Here is a 27,538-nt window from a genome sequence, read left to right on the forward strand (position 1 = left end):
CTTTTGGTCGGGGTGGGGAAACACCATTTAACCTATAACGTTCTGTTTTGATTAGTATGCCATATAATTGGGAAGTAAAGAAAGCCTTCTGCAATAGAACTTATGATTTTCTGTTTATTGCCTATAAAACATCTAAAAATTGTTACTGTGCAATATTTGGAGACCCACTTTCCATCACACGTCACTCTCCTGTCCAGACATTCTAGAGTGGTAGAATCTTTTTGGTGACAAAAAGAAAGGAATCATGCTTTCTGCAGACTTATCTGGATTCCCCTTTTGGTGATTAGAATGAATAATGTATGTGAAAGTTTAAAGACCAGCATCAGCAAGTTGGATTAAAGGTAGCAGAGGAGAGATGCACTGATTCTTGTTCTTGTTTAGCTTTGTGACTTTAATAATTTCATAAACTTTCTGTAGTTTACTGTCCTCAGTTTTGTAATTTTGGACTGGGGACAAAGTAAGCTCTAAGTTTCACACCATTATAAAAAAGGCATATACGGCCAACAGTCAAGGCAGCCTAGCTTCCAGGGAGTGGAATCACCAAATGTCCAAACCGAGTCACTCAGCCCCGTGGTTTTCAAATGTATATTTGTAGCAGTACCTCATCTTCAAGCCGGGTTCTTATACAGAAGTGCAGCCACTCCAGTTGCTATGGGTTGAGCAGCCCAGAATCCACTTCCTGACACACCCCCTTCTCTGCCAGAAATGTGTGAAAGTTCCAAGGAACATAGTTTACAACCACAGTCACCCACCTTCAGGGTCTTGGAAATAAATGTCCCAAAACTTCAGCGGAGTTGGTCGCTTGTCCCAGGTCTTACCCCTCTGCCAAGGCAGAGCCAGGACTGGAAGCCTCTCCCTTAATCCCTGATTACAGATGTCATTCCTAACACAGTGGCATTGGGGATGTTTCTGAGGTTACAAGCTGTGTTGTAATTCATTTGTTCTTTACCTAAATGGTACACAGCGTAGACCCTGGAGAAAAGGACAGAGTCCCTTTACTAGGAAGACATCTCAAATCACAGACTTTCATGATAGATGGGTCTCGGGTATCATCGGGGCCAGTCTCCTCATTTACAATGGAAGAAACTGAGATTCGGAAAGGTTGAAATTTGCCCTAAATCATGTGGTTTCTTAATGGCCGACAGCTCATTGCATAGCACAGAGAAAAAGTGAGATATGACATGTAGCAAGAAGCCATGTTCCTGCACAGTTCTCCTGTCACTAGCTGATGCTTCAGGGTGTAACTGGGAGATGTTCAGTAGTCTCCATCATTTGGAAATGTTAGCCTGAGTACACTGAAGCTCACCTCACCCAGCAGAGTGGCGATTTCTGTTAATAAAAATATGGAATTGGCTTAGTATCAAAGAAATAAGGGTTCTGGATAATCCCAGACTTCACCAAATGCAGTTATTTCCTTCAGGAGGAAGTTCATGAATATGTGGTATGGACAAGAGCCGATGCTGTCTCTAACCGAGATCCTGGGAAATCACATTGCCCACACTTGCCCCCGTGGGAGGTGAATGTTTGCTCTACACGGAGACTGAATTGAAATCTAAGTGCTATAATTTCCTTATGGCAGTGCACTGTCTCTCTTATAATTAGCCTCTGTTTTAGTGAGTATATCTAAATGGTACTGACTATAATAGTTTCCCTTAAAATATTAAGCATGCTTTTATCTAGGTAGCCATCTAGGTAATCAGCCTCATAAATTCAATCCCTTTCTTTAGTCCTAAGGAGAGTACATGTTTGACCTGAATTCTCACCATCAGTAGTCTTGTTAGAGGGAGACCTAGACATTTATGAGAATGACACAAGGAAAGAGATCTTTCTTATTTGTAGGTCCATTTTTATTTCTTCTTTCAAAACTGGAGTTATAAAATCCAATTTTGTTGCTGTTGTTCTCTTGCCCTTCCCTACAGGAAAGGTGTCACCAGCAAAAGCTACGTGGGCTGTATCAAAAACCTGGAAATATCTAGATCGACCTTTGATTTACTCAGAAATTCCTACGGAGTGAGAAAAGGCTGTATACTGGAGGTGGGAAGTGTTTTATTAATATTGGGATGAGTTTCTATAAATGCCCACTGATTTACTAACATAATAAGGCAACAGGATCTAAACCAGGGGTGTGAACAGAAAAGAGGTGGTGGGGAAAACGGCAGCAGCCTCCAGGGTGGGAGGTTCAGCATGCGGGTGGGCCTCACGGTGCTTTCTCCTCTCCTTTGTGACCAGCCTGTCCGAAGCGTTAGCTTCTTGAGAGGCGGCTACGTTGAATTGCCACCCAAGTCCTTGTCACCAGATTCGGAATTGTTGGCAACATTTGCCACCAGGAACAGCAGCGGCATCATCTTGGCTGCCCTGGGCCAGCATGGGGAGAAGCAAGGTCACCGGCAGGCCCACAAGGTGAGTGGCTCAAAGGCTCTCAAGCCAGGAGCTCAGGAAGGAAATGACTTCAGGAAACACTGGATGGAAGATGACTTAGTCATAACATGTATTCTACAACATGTGTGCCTGGTTGTTAATGGGTGTGCGTTTTTAATAAGCAAAAGTGATTATTGCTGAATGTCTTTCCCTTACGAATCAGCGGTCTCTTTGTGTTGCATAATCCATCTTCCTTGTTTAGCCATTGAGAAGAAAGATCCTTGCTGTCTACCTAGGATTCTTACAGGATAAGTGATATTTACCTTTCCTCTGCTTGAACTTTATATATTATGTAATTTGAAGAGATTCACAGAATACTAATGTATTGTATTAATGAAGTAGAAGCCATGCAGCTACAATTCAGAGTACTGTTCTCTACTGTGCAAGGTATTTTACAGACATTGCTGTATAATTATTACAGCCACACTTCAGGGTGAATGCTGCTTCCTGTATTTTGCTGAGGGAGAAATGGATTCAGAGAGCCTGGCTAACCTGCACAAGATCACACACCCGTTATTTCAGAGCCTGACCTGGAACACCAGTCTGTAGACCCCAGATACCTCACAAGACACTGAGTGAAGGTCTGACAAGGACAGATTGGTTTATGGGCTCCACCAATCTTTTTTCCTTTTTTTAAGTTGAGATGAAATTTACATAAAATAAAAGTAACCATTTTTAGGTGAAACAGTCAGTGGCACTTAGTGCTTTCATAATGTTGTGAGGCCACTTTCTCTATCAAGTTCCAAAACATCTTCATCACCCCAAAGAGAAGCCTATGCCTGTTAAGCAGTCACTCCCCATTCACCCCCTCCCCGAACCCTGTTAACCACCAGTCTTCTTTCTGTATCTAGGAATGAATTTACCTATTCTGTATATTTCATATAAGTGGACTCATATGAGTGATATTCTGTCTTTTACTTAGCATGCTTTCGAGGTCCATCCACATTGTAGCATGTATCAGCACGTCCTTCTTTTTCATGGCTGAATGGTATCCCACTGTATACAGAGCATAATTTATTAGTTCATTGATGGACGTTTGGGGTTGTTTCTACCTTTTGACTATTGTGAATAATGCTGCTACGAACATCTGCATACAAGTATTTGTTAGAGTACCTGTTTTCAATTCTTTTGGGTATATACCTATGGGTGGAATTGCTGGGTCATATGGGAATTCTATGTTTAACTTCTTGAGAAACTATCAAACTGTTTTTCTCCACCAATCTTAATAGGACCTCTTATAAATCAAAGTTTGCTACTAAGTCAGCAAAAAGGAACGGTGTCATCCAGTGCTGGCAAGACCTTGTGAAACACTCCCATTCCAGTTCTGCTGGTGGACCTCTCTCATTGTGGCAAAAGAGTGTTAAGAGCTTTAAACATTTTCAAACCTTCAACTCTTTAATCCCACCTTTAGAAATCTTAGAAAAATTTCACAGGCAAAAAAAAACACAAAAAACAGTTAAATGTTCATTACGTATGGTAATAAAAAGTTAGAAACTACCTACATTTTTAAAAAAGGAATAGATCCCACAGTGAGATTTCATCTCACACCTCTGAGAATGGCAACCATCAAAAAAGATAAGAGATGGGCTTCCCTGGTGGCGCAGTGGTTGAGAGTCCGCCTGCCAATGCAGGGGACACGGGTTTGTGCCCCGGTCCGGGAAGATCCCACATGCCACGGAGCGGCTGGGCCCGTGAGCCATGGCCACTGAGCCTGCATGTCCGGAGCCTGTGCTCCGCAACGGGAGAGGCCACAACAGTGAGAGGCCCGCGTACCGCAAAAACAAAAAAAAGAAAAGAGATAACAAGTGCTGGTGAGGATGTGGAAAAAAGGGAACCCTTGTGCACTGCTAGTGGGAATGTATAATATATTGGTACAGCCACTATGGAAAACAGTATGGGGCTTTCTCAAAAAATTAAAAATCAAACTCCCATATGATCCAGCAATTCCACTTCTGGGTATATATTTGAAGGAAATGAAATCACTACCTTGAAGAGATACCTATATCCTCTTGTTCATTGCAACATTATTTACTGTAGTCAAGACATGGAAACAAACTGAGTGTCTATCAGACGAATGGATAAAGACGTGGTGTGTGTATATGTATACATATTATCAATATCTATTTATTTATTTATACAGTGGAATATTATTCAGCCATAAAATAGGAGGAAATCCTACCATTGAAAACAACATGCATGAACCTTGAGGGCATTACGTTAAATGAAATAGGTCAAGAGAGAAAGACAAATACTGTATGATCTCACTTATATGTGGAATCTTAAAAAAAACTCATAGAGACAGAACAGATTAGTGGTTACCAGAGGTAGGGGCAGGAGAGAAGTGGGTGAAGGGGGTCAAAGGTACAAACTTCAAGTTGTAAGATAAGTTCTGGGGATGTGATGTACAGCATGGTGACTATAGTGACAATATCATATTGCATATTTGAAAGTTGCTAAGAGAGTAGATCTTAAAAAGTTCTCACTACAAGAACAAATTTTGTAACTATATGAGGTGATCATTTACAGTATATTCAAATATCCAATGGTTCTGTTGTATACCTAAGACTAACACAATGGTATATGTCAATTATATCTCAATAAAATGGGAAAGGGAGAAACAGATCAATGACTTACAATGTAACTGTTTGTTAGTACATAATGTAGCAATAAATAATAAGTATGAAGACTGTAGAAATGGAAATCTTTGATATGGTTAGTGATAATAGCATAATACAGAATGTAAATTATGTCAGCAGAGGTTAGAAAGCAATATACAAAGTATAAAATAGTTGTTAGATGGTGATATTCTTAAGGAACTGCTTCCTTGGTGCCAATACTCCCACATTACCTTCATAAGATGATAATTCTTTAAATCCTATAGTAATGTCTTTTCTTTGGGAATTCTCTGTGTGACCTTCCCAGCCCTTCTTTTCCATCATGCTAATTGAAGGCCACATCGAAGTGCATGTTAATCCTGGGGATGGAACCAGCCTGAGAAGAGCTCTCCTGCATGCTCCCACGGGCACATATGGTGACGGTCAAGAGCATTCCATCTCCTTGATAAGGACCGGGAGGTATTTGCGTCACCTTACGAAGGCTCCCCAGTAGGAGGCCTGTATGCAGTGAAATGATTGGGATAATTAGTATGATGTCATTCAGAGTCTTTATAATTCCAAAATAATTCTAGAAGCTTGATAGAATACCTCTTTGGAAAACAATTTGATCTGCTTTGTAATAAGATATTTGCAGAATTTTCATAATTGAACATCCTTAAACCTGCCCTTTTCTGGGACCCGGCATAAAGTTTCTTTACACTGGAATAATTCTGTGTCAAATAGTGTTACAGTATTAGTAAATTCTAATAGTGAATGGTAAAATAGCAAATAGTAAATAGTAAAATGTAAACAGTGAAATAGTAAACAGTGTCATATCAACATTTCTATATAATTTCTCTCCAAAACTGTAGACCAAAAGTTTAAAAAAAAAAACTGCACATTTTGTCACAGGTAAAGAAGTAAAAGATTCTCTCCAAAAAGCAATTGAACTGAATAATATTTAATCACATTCCATTCATTTTTGGAGAACGTTTACCTGTAAGTTTTATTTTTCAAGATTCACTTTTTTATTCACACACATGTTAAATGTCATGTTAAAATGTTTATCTTCAAGGCACTTTTATAATTCAGTAAGAACTTGCTGGAATTAGATATTAAAATGGACAGTTATGTTTCATTATATTTGAAAACCTTTATTTTCTCCTTTAACCTTTTAGAATTATCACTGTCCAACTGGATGAGACAGCTCCTGTGGAAATGAAGCTGGGCCCATCAGCAGAAAGCAGGACAATAAGTGTGTCCAACCTGTACATAGGTGGTGTTCCAGAGGGCGAGGGGACACCCATGCTCAAGATGAGAAGCTCATTCCATGGCTGTATCCAAAACCTGATCTTTAACATGGAGTAAGTGTGACTGTGCTCTCAGCATGATTTTGCACTTCCTGATCTTTTAATGCCCAGCACTGACACTAACCTACAACGTAATTTTGCTGTTTGAGATGGCCCCAAATTCTACAAGTTCCCGAATAACAAGTGAATCCCGTGTTCTATAAACTCCGCCAAATGGCTTTATGAGACTAGAATGATGGAAAAATCTGGTCATCATGCATGAGACAAAAAAAACCACTAAACATTAGTTCCATAGTACTGTCAACACACAGCAGAGGTCAAATACATTTTGGCATGCGCTTTTTTTTAATATCTTTATTGGAGTATAATTGCTTTACAATGGTTTGTTAGTTTCTGCTTTATAACAAAGTGAATCAGCTATACATATACATATATCCCCATATCTCCACCCTCTTGCATCCCCCTCCCATCCTCCCTATCCCACCCCTCTAGGTGGTCACAAAGCACCAAGCTGATCTCCCTGTGCTATGTGGCTGCTTCCCACTAGCTATCTGTTTTACATTTGGTAGTGTATATATGTCCATGCCACTCTCTCACTTTGTCACAGCTTACCCTTCCCCCTCCCCATGTCCTCAAGTCCATTCTTTACGTCTGTGTGTTTATTGCTGTCCTGCCCCTAGGTTCTTCAGAACCAATTTTTTTTTAAGATTCCATATTATGTGTTAGCATATGATATTTGTTTTTCTCTTTCTGACTTCACGCTGTATGACAGACTCTGGGTCCATCCACCTCACTACAAATAGCTCAATTTCGTATCTTTTTATGGCTGAGTAATATTCCATTGTATATATGTGCCACATCTTCTTTATCCATTCACCTGTCAGTGGACACTTAGGTTGCTTCCATGTCCTGGCTATTGTAAATAGTGCTGCAATGAACATTGGGGTACATGACTCTTTTTGAATTACGGTTTTCTCAGGATATATGCCCAGTAGTGGGATTGCTGGGTCATATGGTAGTTTTATTTTTAGTTTTTTAAGGAACCTCCATACTATTCTCCATAGTGGCTGTATCAATTTACATTCCCACCAACAGTGCAAGAGGGTTCCCTTTTCTCCACACCCTCTCCAACATTTACTGTTTGTACATTTTTTGATGATGGCCATTCTGACTTGTGTGACCTCATTGTAGTTTTGATTTGCATTTCTCTAATGATTAGTGATGTTGAGCATCCTTTCATGTGTTTGTTGGCAATCTGTATATCTTCTTTGGAAAAATGTCTACTTAGGTCTTCTGCCCATTTTTGGATTGGGTTGTTTGTTTTTTTGATATTGAGCTGCATGTACTGCTTGTAAATTTTGGAGATTAATCCTTTGTCAGTTGCTTCATTTGCAAATATTTTCTCCCATTCTGAGAGTTGTCTTTTCATCTTGTTTATGTTTGCCTCTGCTGTGCAAAAGCTCTTAAGTTTCACTAGGTCCCATTTGTTTATTTTTGTTTTTATTTCCATTTCTCTAGGAGTTGGGTCAAAAAGGATCTTGCTGTGATTTATGTCATAGAGTGTTATGCCTATGTTTTCCTCTAAGAGTTTTATAGTGTCTGGCCTTACATTTAGGTCTATAATCGATTTTGAGTTTATTTTTGTGTATGGTGTTAGGGAGTGTTCTAATTTCATTCTTTTACATGTAGCTGTCCAGTTTTCCCAGCACCACTTATTGAAGAGGCTGTCTTTTCTCCATTGTATATTCTTGCCTCCTTTATCAAAGATAAAGTGACCATAGGTGCATGGGTTTATCTCTGTGCTTTCTATCCTGTTCCATTGATCTATCTTTCTGTTTTTGTGCCAGTACCATACTGTCTTGATTACTGTAGCTTTGTAGTATAGTCTGAAGTCAGGGAGCCTGATTCCTCCAGCTCCATTTTTCTTTCTCAAGATTGCTTTGGCTATTTGGGGTCTTTTGTGTTTCCATACAAATTGTGAAATTTTTTGTTCTAGTTCTGTGAAAAATGCCATTGGTAGTTTGATGGGGATTGCATTGAATCTGTAGATTGCTTTGGGTAGTAGAGTCATTTTCACAATGTTGATTCTTCCAATCCAAGAACATGGTATATCTCTCCATCTGTTTGTATCATCTTTAATTTCTTCATCAGTGTCTTATAGTTTTCTGCATACAGGTCTTTCGTCTCCTTAGGTAGGTTTATTCCTAGGTATTTTATTCTTTTTGTTGCAGTGGTAAATGGGAGTGTTTCCTTAATTTCTCTTTCAGATTTTTCATCAATAGTGTATAGGAATGCTAGTTCTGTGCATTAATTTTGTATCCTAGTACTTTAGCAAATTCATTGATTAGCTCTAATAGTTTTCTGGTAGCATCTTTGGGATTCTCTATGTCACTGAAAACAGTGACAGCTTTACTTCTTCTTTTCCAATTTGGATTCCTTTTATTTGTTTTTCTTCTCTGATTTCTGTGGCTAAAACTGCCAAAACTATGTTGAATAATAATAGTGAGAGTGGACATCCTTGTCTTGTTCCCGATCTTAAAGGAAATGCTTTCAGTTTTTCACCATTGAGAACAATGTTGGCTGTGGGTTTGTCGTATATGGCCTTTATTATGTTGAGGTAAGTTCCCTCAATGCCTACTTTCTGGAGGGTTTTTATCATACATGGGTGTTGAATTTTGTCGAAAGCTTTCTCTGCATCTATTGAGATCATATGGTTTTTCTCCTTCAATTTGTTAATATGGTTTATCACATTGATTTGCATATATTGAAGAATCCCTGCCTTCCTGGGATAAACCCCACTTAATCATGGTGTATGATCCTTTTAATGTGCTCTGTTGGATTCTGTTTGCTAGTATTTTGTTGAGGATTTTTGCATCTTTGTTCATCAGTGATATTGGCCTGTAGTTTTCTTTTTTTGTGACATCTTTGTCTGGTTTTGGTATCAGGGTGATGGTGGCCTTGTAGAATGAGTCTGTGAGTGTTCCTTCCTCTGGTATATTTTGGAAGAGTTTGAGAAGGAGAGGTGTTAGCTCTTCCCTAAATGTTTGATAGAATTCGCCTGTGAAGCCATCTGGTCTTGGGCTTTTGTTTGTTGGAAGATTTTTAATCACAGTCTCAGTTTCAGTGCTTGTGATTGGTCTGTTTATATTTTCTATTTCTTCCTGATTCAGTCTCAGAAGTTTGTGCTTTTCTAAGAATTTGTCCATTTCTTCCAGGTTGTCCATTGTATCGGCATAGAGTTGCTTGTAGTAATCTCTCATGATATTTTGTATTTCTGCAGTGTCAGTTGTTACTTCTCCTTTTTCATTTCTAATTCTATTGATTTGAATCTTCTCCCTTTTTTTCTTGATGAATCTCACTAATGGTTTATCAATTTTTTTTAATCTTCTCAAAGAACCAGCTTTCAGTTTTATTGATCTTTGCAATTGTTTCCTTCATTCCTTTCTCATTTATTTCTGATCTTTATGATTTCTTTCCTTCTGCTAACTTTGGGGGTTTTTTGTTCTTCTTTCTCTAATTGCTTTAGGTGTTAGGTTAGGTTGTTTATTTGAGATGTTTCTTGTTTCTTGAGGTAGGATTGTATTACTGTAAACTTCCCCCTTAGAACTGCTTTTGCTGCATGCCATAGGTTTTGGGTTGTCATGTTTTCACTGTCATTATATCTAGGTATTTTTTGATTTCCTCTTTGATCTCTTCAGTGATCTCTTGGTTATTTAGTAGTGTATTGTTTAGCCTCCATGTGTCTGTAGTTTTTACAGATTTTTTCCTGTAATTGATATCTAGTCTCATGGCGTTGTGGTCAGAAAAGATACTTGATACAATTTCAATTTTCTTAAATTTACCAAGGCTTGATTTGTGACCCAAGATATGATCTATCCTGGAGAGTGTTCCATGAGCACTTGAGAAAAATGTGTATTCTATTGTTTTTGGATGGAGTGCCCTATGAATATCAATTAAGTCCATCTTGTTTAATGTATCATTTAAAGCTTGTGTTTCCTTATTTATTTTCATTTTGGATGATCTGTCCATGGGTGAAAGTGGGGTGTTAGAGTCCCCTACTATGAATGTGTTACTGTCGATTTCCCCTTTTATGGCTGTTAGTATTTGCCGTATGTATTGAGGTGCTCCTATGTTGGGTGCATAAATATTTACAATTGTTACATCTTCTTCTTGGATTGATCCCTTGATCATTATGTAGTGTCCTTCTTTGTTTCTTGTAATAGTCTTTATTTTAAAGTCCATTTTGTCTGATATGAGAATTGCTACTCCAGCTTACTTTTGATTTCCTTTTGCATGGAATATCTTTTCCATCCCCTTACTTTTCAGTCTGTATGTCTCCCTAGGTCTGAAGTGGTCTCTTGTAGACAGCATATATACAGGTCTTGTTTTTGTATCTATTCAGCCAGTCTTTGTCTTTTGGTGGGAGCATTTAATCCATTTACATTTAAGGTAATTATCGATATTTATGTTCCTATTCCCATTTTCTTAATTGTTTTGGGTTTGTTATTGTAGGTCTTCCCCTTCTCTTGTGTTTCCTGCCTAGAGAAGTTCCTTTAGCATTTGTTGTAAAGCTGGTTTGGTGGTGCTGATTTCTCTTAGCTTTTGCTTGTCTGTAAAGGTTTTAATTTCTCTGTCAAATCTGAATGAGATCCTTGCTGGGTAGCGTGATCTTGGTTGTAGATTTTTCTCCATCATCACTTTAAATATGTCCTGCCACACCCTTCTCGCTTGCAGACTTTCTGCTGAAAGATCAGCTGTTAACCTTATAGGGATTCCCTTGTATGTTATTTTATTGCTTTTCCCTTGCTGCTTTTAATATTTTTTCTTTGTATTTAAGTTTTGATAGTTTGATTAATATGTGTCTTGGCACCTTTCTCCTTGGATTTATCTTTGTATGGGACTCTCTGTGCTTCCTGGACTTGATTAACTATTTCCTGTCCCATATTAGGGAAGTTTTCAGCTATAATCTCTTCAAATATTTTCTCAGTCCCTTTCTTTTTCTCTTCTTCTTCTGGAACCCCTATAATTCGAATGTTGGTGCGTTTAATGTTGTCCCAGAGGTCTCTGAGACTGTCCTCAATTCTTTTCATTGTTTCCTTATTCTGCTCTGCAGTAGTTATTTCCACTATTTATCTTCCAGGTCACTTATCTATTCTTCTGCCTCAGTTATTCTGCAATTGATTCCTTCTGGAGAATTTTTAATTTCATTTATTGCATTGGTCATCATTTTTGTTTGCTCTTTAGTTCTTCTAGGTCCTTGTTGAACGTTTCTTGTATTTTCTCCATTCTGTTTCCAAGATTTTGGATCATCTTTACTATTGTTACTCTGAATTCTATTTCAGGTCGACTGTCTATTTCCTCTTCATTTGTTTGGTCTGGTGGGTTTTTACCTTGCTCCTTCATCTGTGTGTGTTTCTCTGTCTTCTCATTTTGCTTAACTTACTGTGTTTGGGGTCTCCTTTTTGCAGGCTGCAGGTTTGTAGTTCCCACTGTTTTTGGTGTCTGCCCACAGTGGCTAAGGTTGGTTCAGTGGGTTGTGTAGACTTCCTGGTGGAGGCGAGTGGTGCCTGTGTTCTGGTGGATGAGGCTGGATTTTGTCTTTCTGGTGGGCAGGACTGCGTCCAGTGGTGTGTTTTGGGGTGTTTGTGACCTTATTATGATTTTAGGCAGCCTCTCTGCTAATGGGTGAGGTTGTGTTCCTGTCTTGCTAGTTGTTTGGCATAGTGTGTCCAGCACAGTAGCTTGCTGGTCGTTGAGTGAAGCTGGGTTTTAGCGTTGAGATGGAGATCTCTGGGAGAGGTTTTGCCGTTTGATATTACGTGGAGCTGGGAGGTCTCTGCTGGACCAATGTCCTGAACTCGGCTCCCCCTCCACAGAGGCACAGGCCTGACATGTGGCCAGAGCACCAAGATGCTGTTAGCCCCATGGCTCAGAAGAAAAGGAAGAAAAAAAGAAAGAATAAAATAAAGTTCTTAAAATAAAAATTTTTTAAATTATTAAAAATAAAAAAATTTAAAAGTAGTAAAAGAAAAGAAACAAGAGAGCAACCAAACCAAGAAACAAATCCACCAATGATAGCAATTGCTAAAAACTAAAAAAAAGAACAAAATGTACAGACAGAACCTTAGGACAAATGGTAAAAGCAAAGCTGTACAGACAAAATCACAGAAAGAAGCATACACACTCACAAAAAGAGAAAAAGGAGGGCTTCCCTGGTGGCGCAGTGGTTGAGAGTCCGCCTGCTGATGCAGGGGACACGGGTTCATGCCCCGGTCCGGGAGGATCCCGCGTGCCACGGAGCGGCTGGGCCCGTGAGCCATGGCCGCTGAGCCTGCGCGTCCGGAGCCTGTGCTCCGCAACGGGAGAGGCCACAACAGTGGGAGGCCCACGTGCCACGAAAAAAAGAAAAAAGTAGAGGAAAAGGAAAAAAAAATATATCTATACATAAAAAAAAGAAGAGAACAACCAAATCAATAAAGAAATCTACCAGTGTTAATAAGCTCTAAATACTAAACTAAGGTAAACATAAAACCAGAAACAAATTAGATGCAGGAAGCAAACCCCAAGTCTACAGTTGCTCCCAAAGTCCACTGCCTCAATTTTGGGATGATTTGTTGTCTTTTCAGGTATTCCCGAGATGCAGGGTACATCAAGTTGATTGTGGAGATTTAATCCACTGCTCCTGAGGCTGCTGGGAGAGATTTCCCTTTCTCTTCTTTGTTCTCATAGCTCCCGGGGTTCAGCTTTGGATTTGGCCCCGCCTCTGCGTGTAGGTCGCCTGAGGGTGTCAGTTCCCTGCCCAGACAGGACGGGGTTAAAGGAGCAGCTGATGCGGGGGCTCTGGCTCACTCGGCTGGGGGGAGTAGGGAGGGGTACGGATGCAGGGCGAGCCTGCAGCGGCAGAGGCCAGCGTGACATTGCAACAGCCTGAGGTACACCGTGTGTTCTCCCGTGGAAGTTGTCCCTGGATTACGGGACCCTGATAGTGGTGGGCCGCACAGGCTCCTGGGAGGGGAGGTGTGGAGAGTGACCTTCTTGTTCCTGAAAGCCGTGAGACTGGGGACCTGAAAGGGCAGAAACATCTATGTACTACTGTTCACAGCCATGTCCTCAGAAAGTGCCAACAAAGGACGTGCAGACAGGGGACATGTTGTAGAGTAAAGGGACATATGACCAGGATAGTTCACGACTTCCTGGCAAAGGGAGACTGTGAGAAAGAAGCCAGTGTTTCATGGAGGCTGCTGTGCAGCGCTGTGGGAGCCACAGCCAGCTTCTTGCCCTGAGGCAGCCCAGCCAAGGCTGCAGGAGCAGGTGACAGCATTTGAGCCAACTCTTGAGGGACACTCAGGAATGGCCAGGTGGACACAGGGGGGGATGGGCTGCGGGGCGGGCGGACAGGGGGCTGCCATTTCAGGCAGAAGAATCAAACAAGACAATAGATAAGGGAGGTTATGTGGACTTCTAGTCAGTGTGGGAGACGGTCAATTTGGTTACTCTAAGAGTATTATATTAATGTTTGTTTTTTAAAAAGTCAGGTTTATTGACGTATAATTTAAATACAGCAAAATTAACTCTTCTAGGTGTACAGTTTGATGAGCTTTGACAAATACATAGTTATCTAACTACTACACATTTGATTGCCATCACCCCCAGAAAGTTTCCTTGTGCCCCTTTATAGTCAGTCATCTCCCACATGCTTAGTCCCTGACAGCTGCTAATGTCATTTCTGTCTCTATAGTTTTGCCTTTCAGAATTGTAGTGTGTAGATTTTTTAAAAATTAATTTATTTTTGGCTGCATTGGGTCTTTGTTGCTGCATGCGGGCTTTCTCTAGTTGCGGCAAGTGGGGGCTACTCTTCTGTGTGGTGCGTGGGCTTCTCCTTGCAGTGGCTTCTCTTGTTGCGGAGCATGGGCTCTAAGCGTTCGGGCTTCAGTAGTTGTGGCACGCGTATATTAATGTTTTTTAATGGATTTTAAGTGTTCAGTAATCACATGACCTTGGTTCATGGGTTGGTTTGTATTATCTCCATTAATTTTGAAAACACTTTGTTTGTATCTAGACTTTTGGATTTCACTAGTGCCACTGGCTATGAACACGTGGACTTGGACTCCTGCTTGCTCTCAGAACGGCCAAAGCTGGCTCTCCACGGAGAGGACGGCGAACTCCTGCCAGAGCCCCAGCCTTTACCAAGTCCAGTAAGAAGGGCTTTCTTTAATTCTATGGTTCAGGTGCAGTCAGAAAAAAAGAGCACCACCCAGAGGACGTTAAAATGGGGACCTCATGATAAAGCCGCAGGAGCAGAGGGAAGAGCCGGGGCTGCCCAGGGAGCGAGTCTGAGCAGAGCGTCTCCCAGTGGGTTCTGGAGCACGAGAAGACAGGCCCTGCCAGGGAGACAGGAAGGAGGGAGAGACACGCGGCTTCTCCCATTCACTCTCCAGCCTCCCAGCACTGCCTTCCATTGGCTGGATGAACCAGCTGGAAGCCACTTTCCAAAGGAATCTGGGAGAGTTACAGGGTCACCCCTGTGATGAGAAGCAGCAGGGCAAGCGGGATGGCTCTCTGAGAAAACAGCGTATCAGACATGGCGGAGTGTCCCGAGCTGCAAGCTCTAATGCTCGGGTGCGTCTTTTGGTTGCCACACAGCCAGCTCTGAGGCAGAGGCTTTATAAGGACTCAGTATCACTTTGGATTTAGTCAGAAACATGAAAATAAGTATTTATACAGGCCATCGTACGTATCATTGTTGCTTTAAAAAAAAAGATTTGATTCATCTAGGAAAAGCCAGTTTGACCAAGTATTTTTAACAGCAGCCACTGTCAGTTTTCACTATTCTTTCCCTTTTCTGATTTCTCTACTTCCTTGGTTGAAAGTTTACCCTCTGATTTAGATGTGGCACAATCACACAAAAGCAGTACCGTGCAAGCAGGGCCCATCTTTGAGTTCAGGACAGTTGTCTTGGTAGCATCCGTCCACCAACCTGGAAAACTGAGTCTAAGGCCTCACTTGGTCCGGAGTCAGGGCACCTGCCCCTCAGGCCAGCTCCTCCTGGCTGCACCCGCTCCTGTCTGGGTGGAACTGGCTCGGCCTGTCACCTGTGGGCACTTACAGCTGCCCGGTGCTTGTGAGGCAGGTGCTCCTGTAACTGCTGACATCCTCAGGCCCTCCCCAGAGCAGGGGTTTCAGGGGCACAGGGGTGCAGAGCAAGGCCTTTGCCCCTTAGGCCTGATGAAAATTCATGGGAATTTAGGTGAACTTGAGTGGGGCTGAGGTGAAAAACAAAAACTCTAATTGCCTTCTCAGAGAGATAAAGGGATGTATAGTAAACTGTTCGAAGCAAAGAAGGTAAAATCGGTGCTGTGTGTTTGTGTTGCTGGTGCTCTGACACAGTTGCTTCTGAGATGTTTCCCTCGTGGAAAAACGCGTCAGTGTTAGTGGGGGTCCTGGTCGTGTGTGGCTGAGAACCATGTGCATGTCTTACAGGAATTGTGTGCTGTGGACAGAGCCCCGGAGTACGTCCCCAACGCCCGCCAGTTCGGCCTCGCAGGAGGCAGCCACTTGGTGCTGCCCTTTAATCAGCTGGCTGTCAGAAAGAGGTAGGCGTTGCTCTAATGTCCTCATGAGGTATCTCACTGCTAGATGAGTCCAGGACGTATTCTTCAGCAATGGGTCTTGAAGCTTCTTGCGTTTCACCATGGAGTGTTCAACTTGCCACCACAGGGCAGCAGTGAGAAGGCAAAGAGGGGAAGGCAGCCTCCGTGGACCTCAGATGCTTAAACGTGATTAAGTGGGGTGCTGTGGTTTGTCTTTACCCCATCTTGATGATGGCTGGTTGCTGCCTGTCTGTGTGTATGTAGGAAAGCATGTAGGTATCTAAATCCCCCTTCCTTCTGGAATCCCAGGTTCTCTGGATCTATCATCTGGCCTTTGAACCCCATTCTACAGTAAGCATTCACTAATCTGATGAAACTGCCTACCCAAACTTTCACTGTGCCCCCAAATTCCTGGTGCCACACCCACACCAGTCTGCACGTTCCCCCGGCCCTCACACATGCCTGTCCCAGGTACCCTTCTCCGTTCAGCGAAGCCAGCTCACATCCCAGGGATCTCATGGCCGAGGACCCACAGTCCTCCCTGCTCTTCCTGTGGCTCAGCCCTGAGGTCCGCACCTTCAGGCCTGCCATGCTCTTGTGCCTCTGCCGTGTCATCTGAGCTCACTGCCCCAGTACACATCTTGGCTCAGCGTCTTCTCTCTGCAGCCCCTGCCATCGTTCCCCATGAGTTCAGCAGCCGCCCAGCACCTCATCTTTGAGGTCCTCTGGCTTAGATCTGTCTTTTCGTCCTTCCCTCTGAGCCACCCTCTCCCATGCTCACACCCTTGAGTACTACATAAGTACCCACCCCACCTCCACAACCTCTACCTTAAGCATCCTACGAAACCCTCTTCCTCCTCCTTACTTCCGGCTCCAGCAGTCCCTCAACCGCATCAAGACCCCTGAGCCCTCATGCTTTCTCAGCATCATCACCCTTTTTCTATCTCCCACAGCACAGTTTACCCCCTTACCCAGATAGGTTTGATGCCTTTATTACAGGTATTCCTCTGCAAACTCCCTTAACCCTCTCCTCTTCACTGTGACCCCAGGTAAAGCCCATACAGGGCCTAATCCATGCCAGAACCTGAGCTGGTGGTCAGGGCTGCAGAGATGCATCTCTTTTTTCTACCTGGTTTGACTTTAAAGCTGTGGCCACAGATCTCAGATGGAACCTCCAAACTCCAAACGTATGGGGAGCCAGTATACGTCTCTAATACCTTCACATTTTTTATTTTTCGCAGCTTCTTCTCTTCTTTCAAAACTCTATGCATCCCCACAGCTCCTTTCATGCCCCAGCTGCTGTCTTGCGTCACTGAGAAGAAAGAGCCCGTTCTGTCCACCATCAGAAGGAGCATCCTGCCTCTGTCCCCCCGCCCCTCCCTTGCCACATGGAGGAAGGGTCCTCGTCTTGCCCACTGGAGCTGTCACCCCTCCTTCCAGGACACGGGCAGCATCCATTTCTCCCTCTTTCGTACCTGATCCTGTCAGCACACAGAATCACCTCCATCACCCCGTCATCAGGGAGACCAAGGAGCAAACACTTGTACCAGAGACCGTCTCGGTATTTTACACACAAACCCCAACTTAGTCCTCATAATTATCCTGTGAGGAGGGTATTATCTTCATTTTATAGACCAGGAAATTGAGGCACCTGCTCAGACTCCCACCCAGGTGCTTGTGACCACTGCGCCGACTTCCTCTCTAGGAGTTCCTAACTTTTAAAACAGAAATGCTCTGGTACACTGCACATCCCAGCCCACCCCACTCAATATCCCGGCTCTGCTTCACAGTGGAACATTTTGGAAGAGTTGCCGTACGTGGCTGTCTGTCTTTCCCCACCTCCCATTCCCTCCTCTCCCCACCCGGTCAGCCTCGCCTCGCTCCTCGCCAGGTCGTCGGAGCCCTGCTGCGGCCACGTCTGTGCGTGGTGGTGCCGCCCCCTCCAGGCGCTCAGCGGCATCAGCGCCCTGGGCCCCTCTGCATCCTTCACGGCCGAGGCGCCACGCTCCCCTCACCCCTGCCCCGCCCGCTGCTCAGTCTCCTCCTCCGGCTCCTCTGCTATCAGAGGGGGCAGCGCCCCTCCCACCTCCCCTCCACGGCGCCTTCTGTGTTCCAGTGGCTGTGAAATGCCATCTATTCGCACCAGCATCCACTAGCTCTGAGCTCCACCTAGAATTCGGGCTGTACACCCAACCGCCTGGACATCTCCACGTGGATGGGGACAGGCCTCTCAGCCTCAGTGCACCCAGAGAGAATTCACCGTCTCCCCGAAACCTGCATTTCTGTAGGCGTCACCACCATTCACCTGGCTGCCCAAGGCCCACATCTAGAGCTTGTTCCTTCCCTTGCTCTTCAAATTCAGTCCCATAGCAAGTCCTGAGGCTTCTTCATCCAGAACATTTCATGTGTTAATTCACCTCCTCTGCGTTCCCGCCCCCCAACCACCCTGGTCTGAGCCCCAACCTGGCCTCTGTGGACTCCTGTAACAGCTGCCAGCCTGACACCTGCTGTCACCCTGGCCCCATCTGATTTGCTTTTCACATCACAGGTTCTTCTTAAGATACAAATCCAGCCATCCCATCCCCCTTCTTAAAACCCTCCCGTGACTTCCCACTGCACTTATACTGAAATCCGCCACGCTCTCCTTCCCCTGTCCCCGTGTGCCTCGGTGACCCTGTGCTCCCTTCTGTGGGAAGACACCCAGACGAAACCTTCCTCCACCCCTATGTGGGGCCGTCTCCCACGTGGCCCCCTTGGGGATTCCTGGCCGACCACCAGAATCAACCGGTGGTTTTCACATACTCTGCACTGTCTGAAAACGAAATGCAGGCCTTTCCTGCAGAGGTCTGTGGGGCTTCCTCCTGTCTTTCCTTCAGATCTCAGAAATAACCATCTTTCAGAGTCGCCTGCTCTGACTACTTAATGTAGCCACCACTTGGGCCTTCACATGCCCCAGTTTTAACCCTGATACATTTCTGGTATTAGTTTCAGCGGGGAAGGGACCTTCCTCGGTCCACTGCTTGATCCTCTGCTCCTACAACCATTCCTGGCAGGTGGAGGTACGCAGTAACCATGAGTTGAATAAATGGATAACAAGTAAATGAAGGGATGAATGACCTGAGATGTTAAATATAAATGTTGAAACACTTATTGGGGTCTCTCTTTGAGGTTAAAGAGTAAAAGTGAAAGCGTATCCCTGAGAGCTGAGCTCTTGCTTCCCTCCAGGCTCTTGGTCCAGCTAAGTATCCGAACATTCGCCTCCAGTGGCCTGGTTTACTACATGGCTCATCAAAACCAGGTTGACTACGCCACGCTGCAGCTGCACGGGGGCCGCCTCCACTTCATGTTCGATCTTGGGAAGGGCAGAACAAAAGTCTCGCACCCTGCGCTGCTCAGTGATGGCCAGTGGCACACGGTACGCTCTCAGGAAGCTGTGATCACTCGTTCTGAGTTTTGCTCCACGTGTCCCTAGTGTCCACTCCATTTCACGGTACTGGGATCATCCCCTTTGATTTCCAGCTTGCTTTGTGTCTGACATCTGCCCCATAGAATGTAAACTCCTTGCGGGCAGGGACATTTTCTGCTTCTGGAAATATCCCCAGGGCCTCACTCAGTGCCTGACACTTAGTAGGCACTCAGCAAACATTGGTAAATGAAAAAAAGGCACCAGAAATGTCCTTGGCTTGACGAGAAGTAAATCAAGCCCAGGGTGGCATGAATGGGCCAAACCTGACATCATGGCATTTGTGTTCTTGTGACTAGGACTCTGGAGCATGCCGTATTCTTTTTTTTTTTTTTAATTTAATTTGTTTTTTTTCTATACAGCAGGTTATTAGTTATCCATTTTATACATATCAGTGTATACACGTCAATCCCTATCGCCCAATTCATCACACCACCACCCCCCGATCCCCACCACTTTCCCCCCTTGGTGTCCATACGTTTGTTCTCTACATCTGTGTCTCAATTTCTGCCCTGCAAACCTGTTCATCTATACCATTTCTCTAGGTTCCACATATATGCGTTAGTATACAGTATTTGTTTTTCTCTTTCTGACTTACTTCACTCTGTATGACAGTCCCTAGATTCATCCATGTTTCTACAAATGACCCAGTTTTGTTCCTTTTTATAGCTGAGTAATATTCCGTTGTATATATGTACCACATCTTCTTTATCCATTCGTCTGTCGATGGGCATTTAGATTGCTTCCATGACCTGGCTATTGTAAATAGTGCTGCAGTGAACATTGGGGTGCATGTGTCTTTCTGAATTATGGTTTTCTCAGGATATATGCCCAGTAGTGGGATTGCTGAGTCATATGGTAATTCTATTTTTAGTTTTTTAAGGAACCTCCATAGTGGCTGTATCAGTTTACATTCCCACCAACAGTGCAAGAGGGTTCCCTTTTCTCCACACCCTCTCCAGCATTTGTTGTTTGTAGATTTTCTGATGATGCCTGTTCTAACTGGTGTGGGGTGATACCTCATTGTAGTTTTGATTTGCATTTCTCTAATAACTAGTGATGTGGAGCAGCTTTTCATGTGCCTCTTGGCCATCTGTATGGCTTCTTTGGAGAAATGTCTATTTAGGTCTTCTGCCCATTTTTGGATTGGGTTGTTTGTTTTTTTAATACTGAGCTGCATGAGCTGTTTATATATTTTGGAGATTAATCCTTTGTCTGTTGATTCATTTGCAAATATTTTCTTCCATTCTGAGGGTTGTCTTTTTGTCTTGTTTGTAGTTTCCTTTGCTTTGTAAAAGCTTTTAAGTTTCATTAGGTCCCGTTTGTTTATTTTTGTTTTTATTTCCATTACTCTAGGAGGTGGATCAAAAAAGATCTTGCTGTGATTTATGTCAGAGTGTGCTTCCTATGTGTTCCTCTAAGAGTTTTATAGTGTCTGGTCTTACATTTAGGTCTCTAATTGATTTTGAGTTTACTTTTCTGTATGGTGTTAGGGAGTGTTCTAATTTCATTCTTTTACCTGTAGCTGTCCAGCTTTCCCAGCACCACTTATTGAAGAAGCTGTCTTTTCTCCATTGTATATCCTTGCCTCCATTGTCATAGATTAGTTGCCCATAGGTGCGTGGGTTTATCTCTGGGCTTTCTATCCTGTTCCATTGATCTATATTTCTGTTTTTGGAGCACGCTGTGTTCTAACCGGCTCCAGGCTCAGCCTCCTCTCAACACCAACTGTGTGAAAACCTGAGCCATACCTTTAGGATTTCATTCAGGTTATTACTGCTATTTCTCAGATTCCTTAGAAATTATGCATGTTTTCACATCGCTCTAGGTCAAGACAGAGTACTTTAAAAGGAAGGGCTTCATGACAGTTGACGGCCAGGAATCGCCCATGGTGACCACGGCGGGAGATGCTACCACGTTAGATGTGGAAGGAAAGTTGTACCTAGGAGGCCTTCCCTCCGAGTACAGGGCCAGGAACATTGGAAATGTAAGCAGCATTTTCTCTCTGGGCCCATTTTGCCTTTACTGTGGTTGTGTTTGTTTTGTGGAGGAATATATTTATGTTTAAATTATCTTGTTTGCGCCCAGGGCTTGGCTGCAAGATGCAAGCCTTTCAATCCACATTCCTAGATTGTGTGTTGGAGCTCCTCCTTGAAGCCCAACCAGCCTTCCTGCTGGTTAGTTAACAAACAGTTCCCTTTCTACAGCCACTTAGCCCCAGTACAGTGCAGGAAAGTCTGGCAAATTTGTATTTGCAGATTAGAAAACCCCACATTCTTAATTACCCCACATTCTTAATTTCCACAATATTTACTCAAAATAATATAAAACCCTTTTACTACATTATAGTAGCTTTAAGTTAGACATTCATGTGAAGTACTGTGGCAATTAGATTTTTAAAACCGAAAGGCAGTATTTTAATGTGTTTTGTTGACGTGTAGGGAAAATTTGTGCTTGCCCTTCTCACTGTCCTCACCATCATCTACTCCTGCATCATTTGGCTTAGATCACCCACAGCATCCCTGCTTGCATTGGGGAGGTGACAGTGAACAGCAAACAGCTGGACAAGGACAGCCCAGTGTCTGCATTTGCAGTAAACAGGTGCTATGCAGCAGCCCAGGAAGGAACTTTCTTTGAAGGAAGTGGATATGCAGCCCTTGGTATGTATAATCAACAATCTCGAAAGAAATCTCTGGGACGCACCTGCACTCCTAAGATGATATGGGTCCAAGAACTATATGATAGGACAGGACCCACTGCACAAGCTGCAGCAAGACCATGTTTCGTGAAATGTTCTAGTGTATTCTGGTTTCTCAGCTTCTGGCGTAAAAGCCTTCTCACCTCTTATGCTATCCAGGTGGCTTCCTCCCACCAGGGGTGGTGCCACTCCAGACAGAGTGCAACATGTGGTGCTGGTTTCATCTGTACTTTCCCCAAATTTACATAAGGTATACTTTCCCTGTCCAAGTTAATTAGGACCTTTGAATTCAAAATCAGTAGCATAAAATGTCTGGACCGGCCAGCCAAATGTGAGTCAGATTTGATGAAGAAATTAACCCCATTTAGGTTGTTGAAATATTAATCAGTTATAAGTAGAGGAATGTAAATCTCTAAAATGCCTTAGAATGTGAAGTCCTCAAGGCTTAGAACTAGCCCTTGTAATATATCTTACATTCTCTCCCCATTTTAGATGTTTGATTTGCTGATTAACTTCCTGTTCGCACTCAGAACCGTGCTTCTCTGGCCCTGTTCTTTTTTCTATCACAGAGAACTAATTTCTGGGCTCCTTTGCCCTGGCTTCCAGGAAGGCTCTAGTGGAAGACTGAGGTTGGGAGGGAGGAGGGGAAAGCCAGCAGGCTTCCTTCCTTCACTCTGTGCTTCCAAGATCTAGTAGCACCACCTTCTCCCATTTTTCCTTCAGCCCTGGGCACGGTAACAACTGCCTGCTATTGCTAATATCCCTAACCTATCTCAGCTTTTTTATCACCTGAATGAAAAATTCATTCAATTAAAAAAAAGCCTAGTGTGGACTCCGACTAATATACTCAGCAAATAATGACATACCCAGTAAGTAGATATTGGGAAAATAAAGTGCATTCTTCCTGGATAGATGATGATGGAGTTACACGGATCAAATCCCTTGTGATTTTTTTTACCCACATGGCTGTATGGCTGTAGCTGGGAGGATGTGCCTACCTCAGCTCTAGTCAGCTTCATCCTACAGGGGTGCAAGCTGAGGCTCGGGGGTTGGAAATGACTTGCTGGTGGGGGTGGAGCCGGATTCAGAGAAAGAGGTGGAGCCAGCTCTCCTGACACTCATCAGGAGCCCAAATGCACAGCCAGCCAGCCCAGCCTGAGGCCATTCTGAGCCTGGGCCTTCCTGGGCAGGGCAGGCCTCACCACCAACTGGGGGTCTTCCTTGGTTTTTCAGTCAAAGAAGGCTACAAAGTACGATCAGATGTGAACATTACGCTGGAGTTTCGTACCTCCTCAGAGAATGGTGTCCTCCTGGGGATCAGCAGTGCCAAAGTGGATGCCATCGGATTAGAGATTGTAAATGGCAAGGTGGGTGCTTAATCTGGATGGGGTCCCCCCGCCTCACCCCAGTGTCAGAGACAGAGCAGTTAAGAAACAGTAGAGCAGTTAAGAAACAGTAGACATATCTAGAACCAAATTTCCAATTATTCACTTTAGTGGAATGGAGAAAAAGGCTGATTAATATTTAAAAATAGATAATCCTAAAAAAGCTTTTTAAAAATAATTTCTTTTATATTTTTGAAATTAAATGTAAAGCAAAACTGCAACTACAATACAAAAAACTTTTTTTTCCCCTGAAAACCATCTGAAAGTAAGTTACCAACCTAATGCCCCACTCTCCCTAATATTGGTTAACTTTTTATTTGGAAATCATTATAGATGATAGAAGCTGCAATGTAATGTACAGGGAGGTCCTTGTGCGCCCTTCACCTAGGTTTCTCCAGGGTTAGCATCCTGCATAACTAGTATATCAAATCTATGAAACTGACATTGGCTCAATCCACAGAGGTTATTCAGTTACGCTAGTTATACGTGTTTACCAGAGTGTGTGTAGCTCTTCACAGTTTTATCACATGTGTAGCTTCATGTAACCACCACAATCAGGACAGTGGTACCATTACCACAAGGCTCCCTCAGGCCACCACCTTCATATCCATGCCGACTCTCTCCCTGCTTCCCTCACCCCTGGCAACCACTGATCTGCTTTCTGTCGCTCTGATTGTTATTTCACAGCTGTTACATAAAGTAAGTCATGTAGTATGTATTCTCTTGAGATTGGCTTTTTACACTGTCTCATTTCCTGGCAGTTCATCCAGGTTTGTTGTGAATGTCGAAGACAGTTCATTTCTTTTTATTGCAGAGTATTCCATAAGATGGATGCATAACAGTCTAATTTTTTTAATACAAAAACATAATTGTTTTCTATAACTTCCTTATCCCCAGAGGGCCAGATGAGAACTTGGGAAGGTCTGCTATACCACTCATCAGACATGGGGAGTCAAGGTGGTGGTCTCTCGGGTCCTCTCTCCCCCTAATGCACTTTTACTGCACTGTGGTCAACTCATGTTGTGGGACTATGATGCTTGACTCTTCCTGAGCTACTTACTGCCTCCTAGAAGGCAAGGAACAAGTCTCTTGATTCTCCCAAACTTATTAGCTTGTTTCTTGCATTTCCCTACTTACTCCCCACTGGGACTTTGGGCCCCTAGGATATCCTAGAATGGGGGTGGGGAGGATATAATAAAGTCACAAGTCCTTCACCTCTTCTCCCCCTTTATGTCATCTTCATGTTGAAACAAAAGTGCCTTTACATCCTATTGCTGACGCTCTGCACTGTGGCTTATAGCCAACATCTTTTCTTAGCTGTACTTCAAAAGAATTCTGAAAATTTTTTTATCCATTTGTACATTTAAAAATTTTTTATTTTATTTATTTATTTATTTATTTTTGGCTGCGTTGGGTCTTTGTTGCTGCGTGTGGGCTTTCTCTAGTTCTGGCGAGCGGGGGCTACTCCTTGCTGCTGTGTGCGGGCTTCTCATTGCAGTGGCTTCTCTTGTTGTGGAGCACGGGCTCCAGGCGCGCGGGCTTCAGTAGCTGTGGCTCACAGGCTCTAGAGCACAGGCTCAGTAGTTGCATCTCATGGGCTTAGTTACTCCGTGGCATGTGGGATCTTTCCAGACCAGAGCTCGAATCCGCATCCCCCGCCTTGGCAGGCAGATTCTTAACCACTGCGCCACCAGGGAAGCCCCATTTGCACATTTTTATGTGACATCTGAAAAATGTTATCATAAGTGTAAGTTGCAAAAATGTAATTTCTGACGTACTGTATATTTTACTTCTATTATTAGCTTATTATTTATTGTTCTTTTAAAAATATTTCTGGTGGTTGCCCAAGTCTTTACAGTATATCTCTTTAATTTGTCACAGTCTACTTTGAAATGAGTAGCTTCACATATAGCATAAGAACCTTACAACAGGATAGTCACAATTCTTCCCTCTCACCTTCTGCAGGTCTCCAGTTTTTCGTGCTACCACTTGATGTAGTAGAGCATCTATGGTTTGTCAGAAGGGAGTTAGTAACTATGTTCCTTCACAGGTGCTATAGCAACTTCTAGGAACTGACACCCTCAGTAAACCCATGCACTCTTGTGCTGAAAATGAGGCACTGATCTGAGGATGCAATGCTAAGATCGTGGCTCAGGCTTGTTCCCATGGAGGTGGGCATTTTCCATTCTGAAACCTCGGGCATAGGATAGCATCAGAATCCTTAAGAGGCTATTTTTCAAAACCATTGTTTGTTTTTCATAGTTAGCCCTCCTTTTTAGAAGAATGCTCTGATGTTTTCCACTCCAAGAACATTATGTGAATGGACTGGTTTCCTTAAATAGGGAAAAATTCACCAAGATATTTGCTTGTGTCTATTGTTTGTTTAGCTCTTGTTTCATGTTAACAATGGTGCTGGTAGGATAACAGCCACATACGAACCCAGTGCTCCCAATACTCTCTGTGATGGAAGATGGCACACACTTCAGGCAAACAAAAGCAAACATCGCGTGGTTCTGATTGTCGATGGGAATGCAGTTCGAGCTGAAAGTCTACACACCCAGTCTACCTCTGCTGACACCAACAATCCCATTTATGTTGGTGGCTATCCTGGTGCGTATGTCCTCTGCTCTGCTCATTCACTTTTGAGGGGCATTGCCACTGGGGAAAGTCTTAGTTCATGTGGATATAGAATAGGGATGAAGAAAAATACATGGCTTGGGTGATAAATCCTTTACCATTTTAGAAAGTCTATTTCAAATTCCTAGGAATTCTTGGAAAAATTAAAATAATCTACGCATATAAGGTAATCACTAGGTAAGACTCCGAGAACATCAGATGTGATGTACAGGAAGCTGGATGACTTCACTGAGAAACATCTTCTCAGATGACCCCCAAGTTGGGAATCATTTTAGGGGTCAGTAATCATTTTAGAGGATAAAAATGTGTCTTATCCTCTCACATCGCTTTTTGGATTCAAATTATGCATTCTAGATGTTCCAAGTAATTGATACAAATGTTAATAAAATAAAAATCCCTTTTATGACTTTTTAAGTCACTATACCTTAACATTGTTTATTAATAGTTTTCTATGAATTCTGCTATCACTGAAGCCACTTATGTAGAAAAATATTCTTCTGATTTTGATCTGGAAACCACAAGAAGTTATTTTTGTTCCTATTGTGCTACCTATGTCATTTAGCAAAATTTAACACTATCTTCTCTTCTTTCCTAAACAGCTGATGTAAAGCAAAACTGCCTGAGCAGCCAGACCTCCTTCCGGGGCTGTTTGAGAAAACTCACTCTAATTAAGGGCCCACAAGTGCAATCCTATGACTTCAGCACAGCTTTTGACCTACAAGGAGTTTTCCCTCATTCCTGTCCTGGGACTGAGTCCTGAACTTTGGGGAACTCCTCAGTTGGGAATCATCATTTATATTTTGAGGAAAATTATTTGGTGGATTAAAACCTTTAGTTCAGATTTCATTTCCAACTCAGGTTAAATGTTTCCAGAGAGAAATTTTTTTCTCTAAAAAATCTAAAACTAAAACCACATGTACAACAAATACCTCTATTAAATAGTTTAAAATGGAAATTGAATTCACTGGCTCTTTCTTTAAAGTTTTTTAAATGAAACTTTTAAAATGTTGAATATTCTATTGATTACTTGACAGTATTTCATGTTTTGCATTTTGAGCTTTTAAAAAATAAAATATCACTATAGACGATAATAGATTAGATTAGAGGAGAGTATGAATACTTTCATTTCTTTATCAATATTTTAAGCTCCAGTTCCTACAAAGAACATGTATTCAATAATACTACTGGGTACGTTCCAGCTGAGGGCACCAGCTGTTTGCCCCAAAAGCACTTTGAACAGACTCCAGCAAGTCACAGGCAAAGGGAACACAGGAAGAAGGCAGAGCCTCCTCTAGGTATATCCTTGTTTGGTAAGGACCTAACCTAACAGAGGAGTATTTTGCAAGACAAAAGAAAAAAAAGTGGCATCATAACTAGTTAGCTCTTCCTTTACTGTTAATTTTATTTTCACTCCTTGGGATGAAACAGTTTTCCTTGATCAGC

At 42.9% G+C, this 27,538-nt stretch overlaps 1 protein-coding gene across 1 annotated transcript in view; it reads left to right on the forward strand.

The window, feature by feature from the left end:
• Positions 1-27,316, forward strand: part of LAMA1 (laminin subunit alpha 1) — a 154,477-nt gene extending 127,161 nt beyond the window's left edge. The window contains exons 52-63 of the mRNA XM_027088582.1: positions 1,920-2,034; positions 2,230-2,400; positions 5,341-5,492; positions 6,191-6,376; positions 14,382-14,517; positions 15,803-15,915; positions 19,138-19,327; positions 21,204-21,362; positions 21,882-22,035; positions 23,307-23,440; positions 25,846-26,068; positions 26,695-27,316. Of these exons, the coding sequence (XP_026944383.1) occupies positions 1,920-2,034; positions 2,230-2,400; positions 5,341-5,492; positions 6,191-6,376; positions 14,382-14,517; positions 15,803-15,915; positions 19,138-19,327; positions 21,204-21,362; positions 21,882-22,035; positions 23,307-23,440; positions 25,846-26,068; positions 26,695-26,855 (1,894 nt within the window). The 3' untranslated portion in view covers positions 26,856-27,316. The remainder of the gene's footprint in view (positions 1-1,919; positions 2,035-2,229; positions 2,401-5,340; positions 5,493-6,190; positions 6,377-14,381; positions 14,518-15,802; positions 15,916-19,137; positions 19,328-21,203; positions 21,363-21,881; positions 22,036-23,306; positions 23,441-25,845; positions 26,069-26,694) is intronic.
• Positions 27,317-27,538: the final 222 nt, after the last annotated feature.

The sequence above is a fragment of the Aethalodelphis obliquidens genome, unplaced genomic scaffold (genome assembly GCF_003676395.1).
Source record: "Aethalodelphis obliquidens isolate GAN/ISIS:26980383/991018 unplaced genomic scaffold, ASM367639v1 scaffold63, whole genome shotgun sequence".
NCBI lineage: Eukaryota > Metazoa > Chordata > Mammalia > Artiodactyla > Delphinidae > Aethalodelphis > Aethalodelphis obliquidens.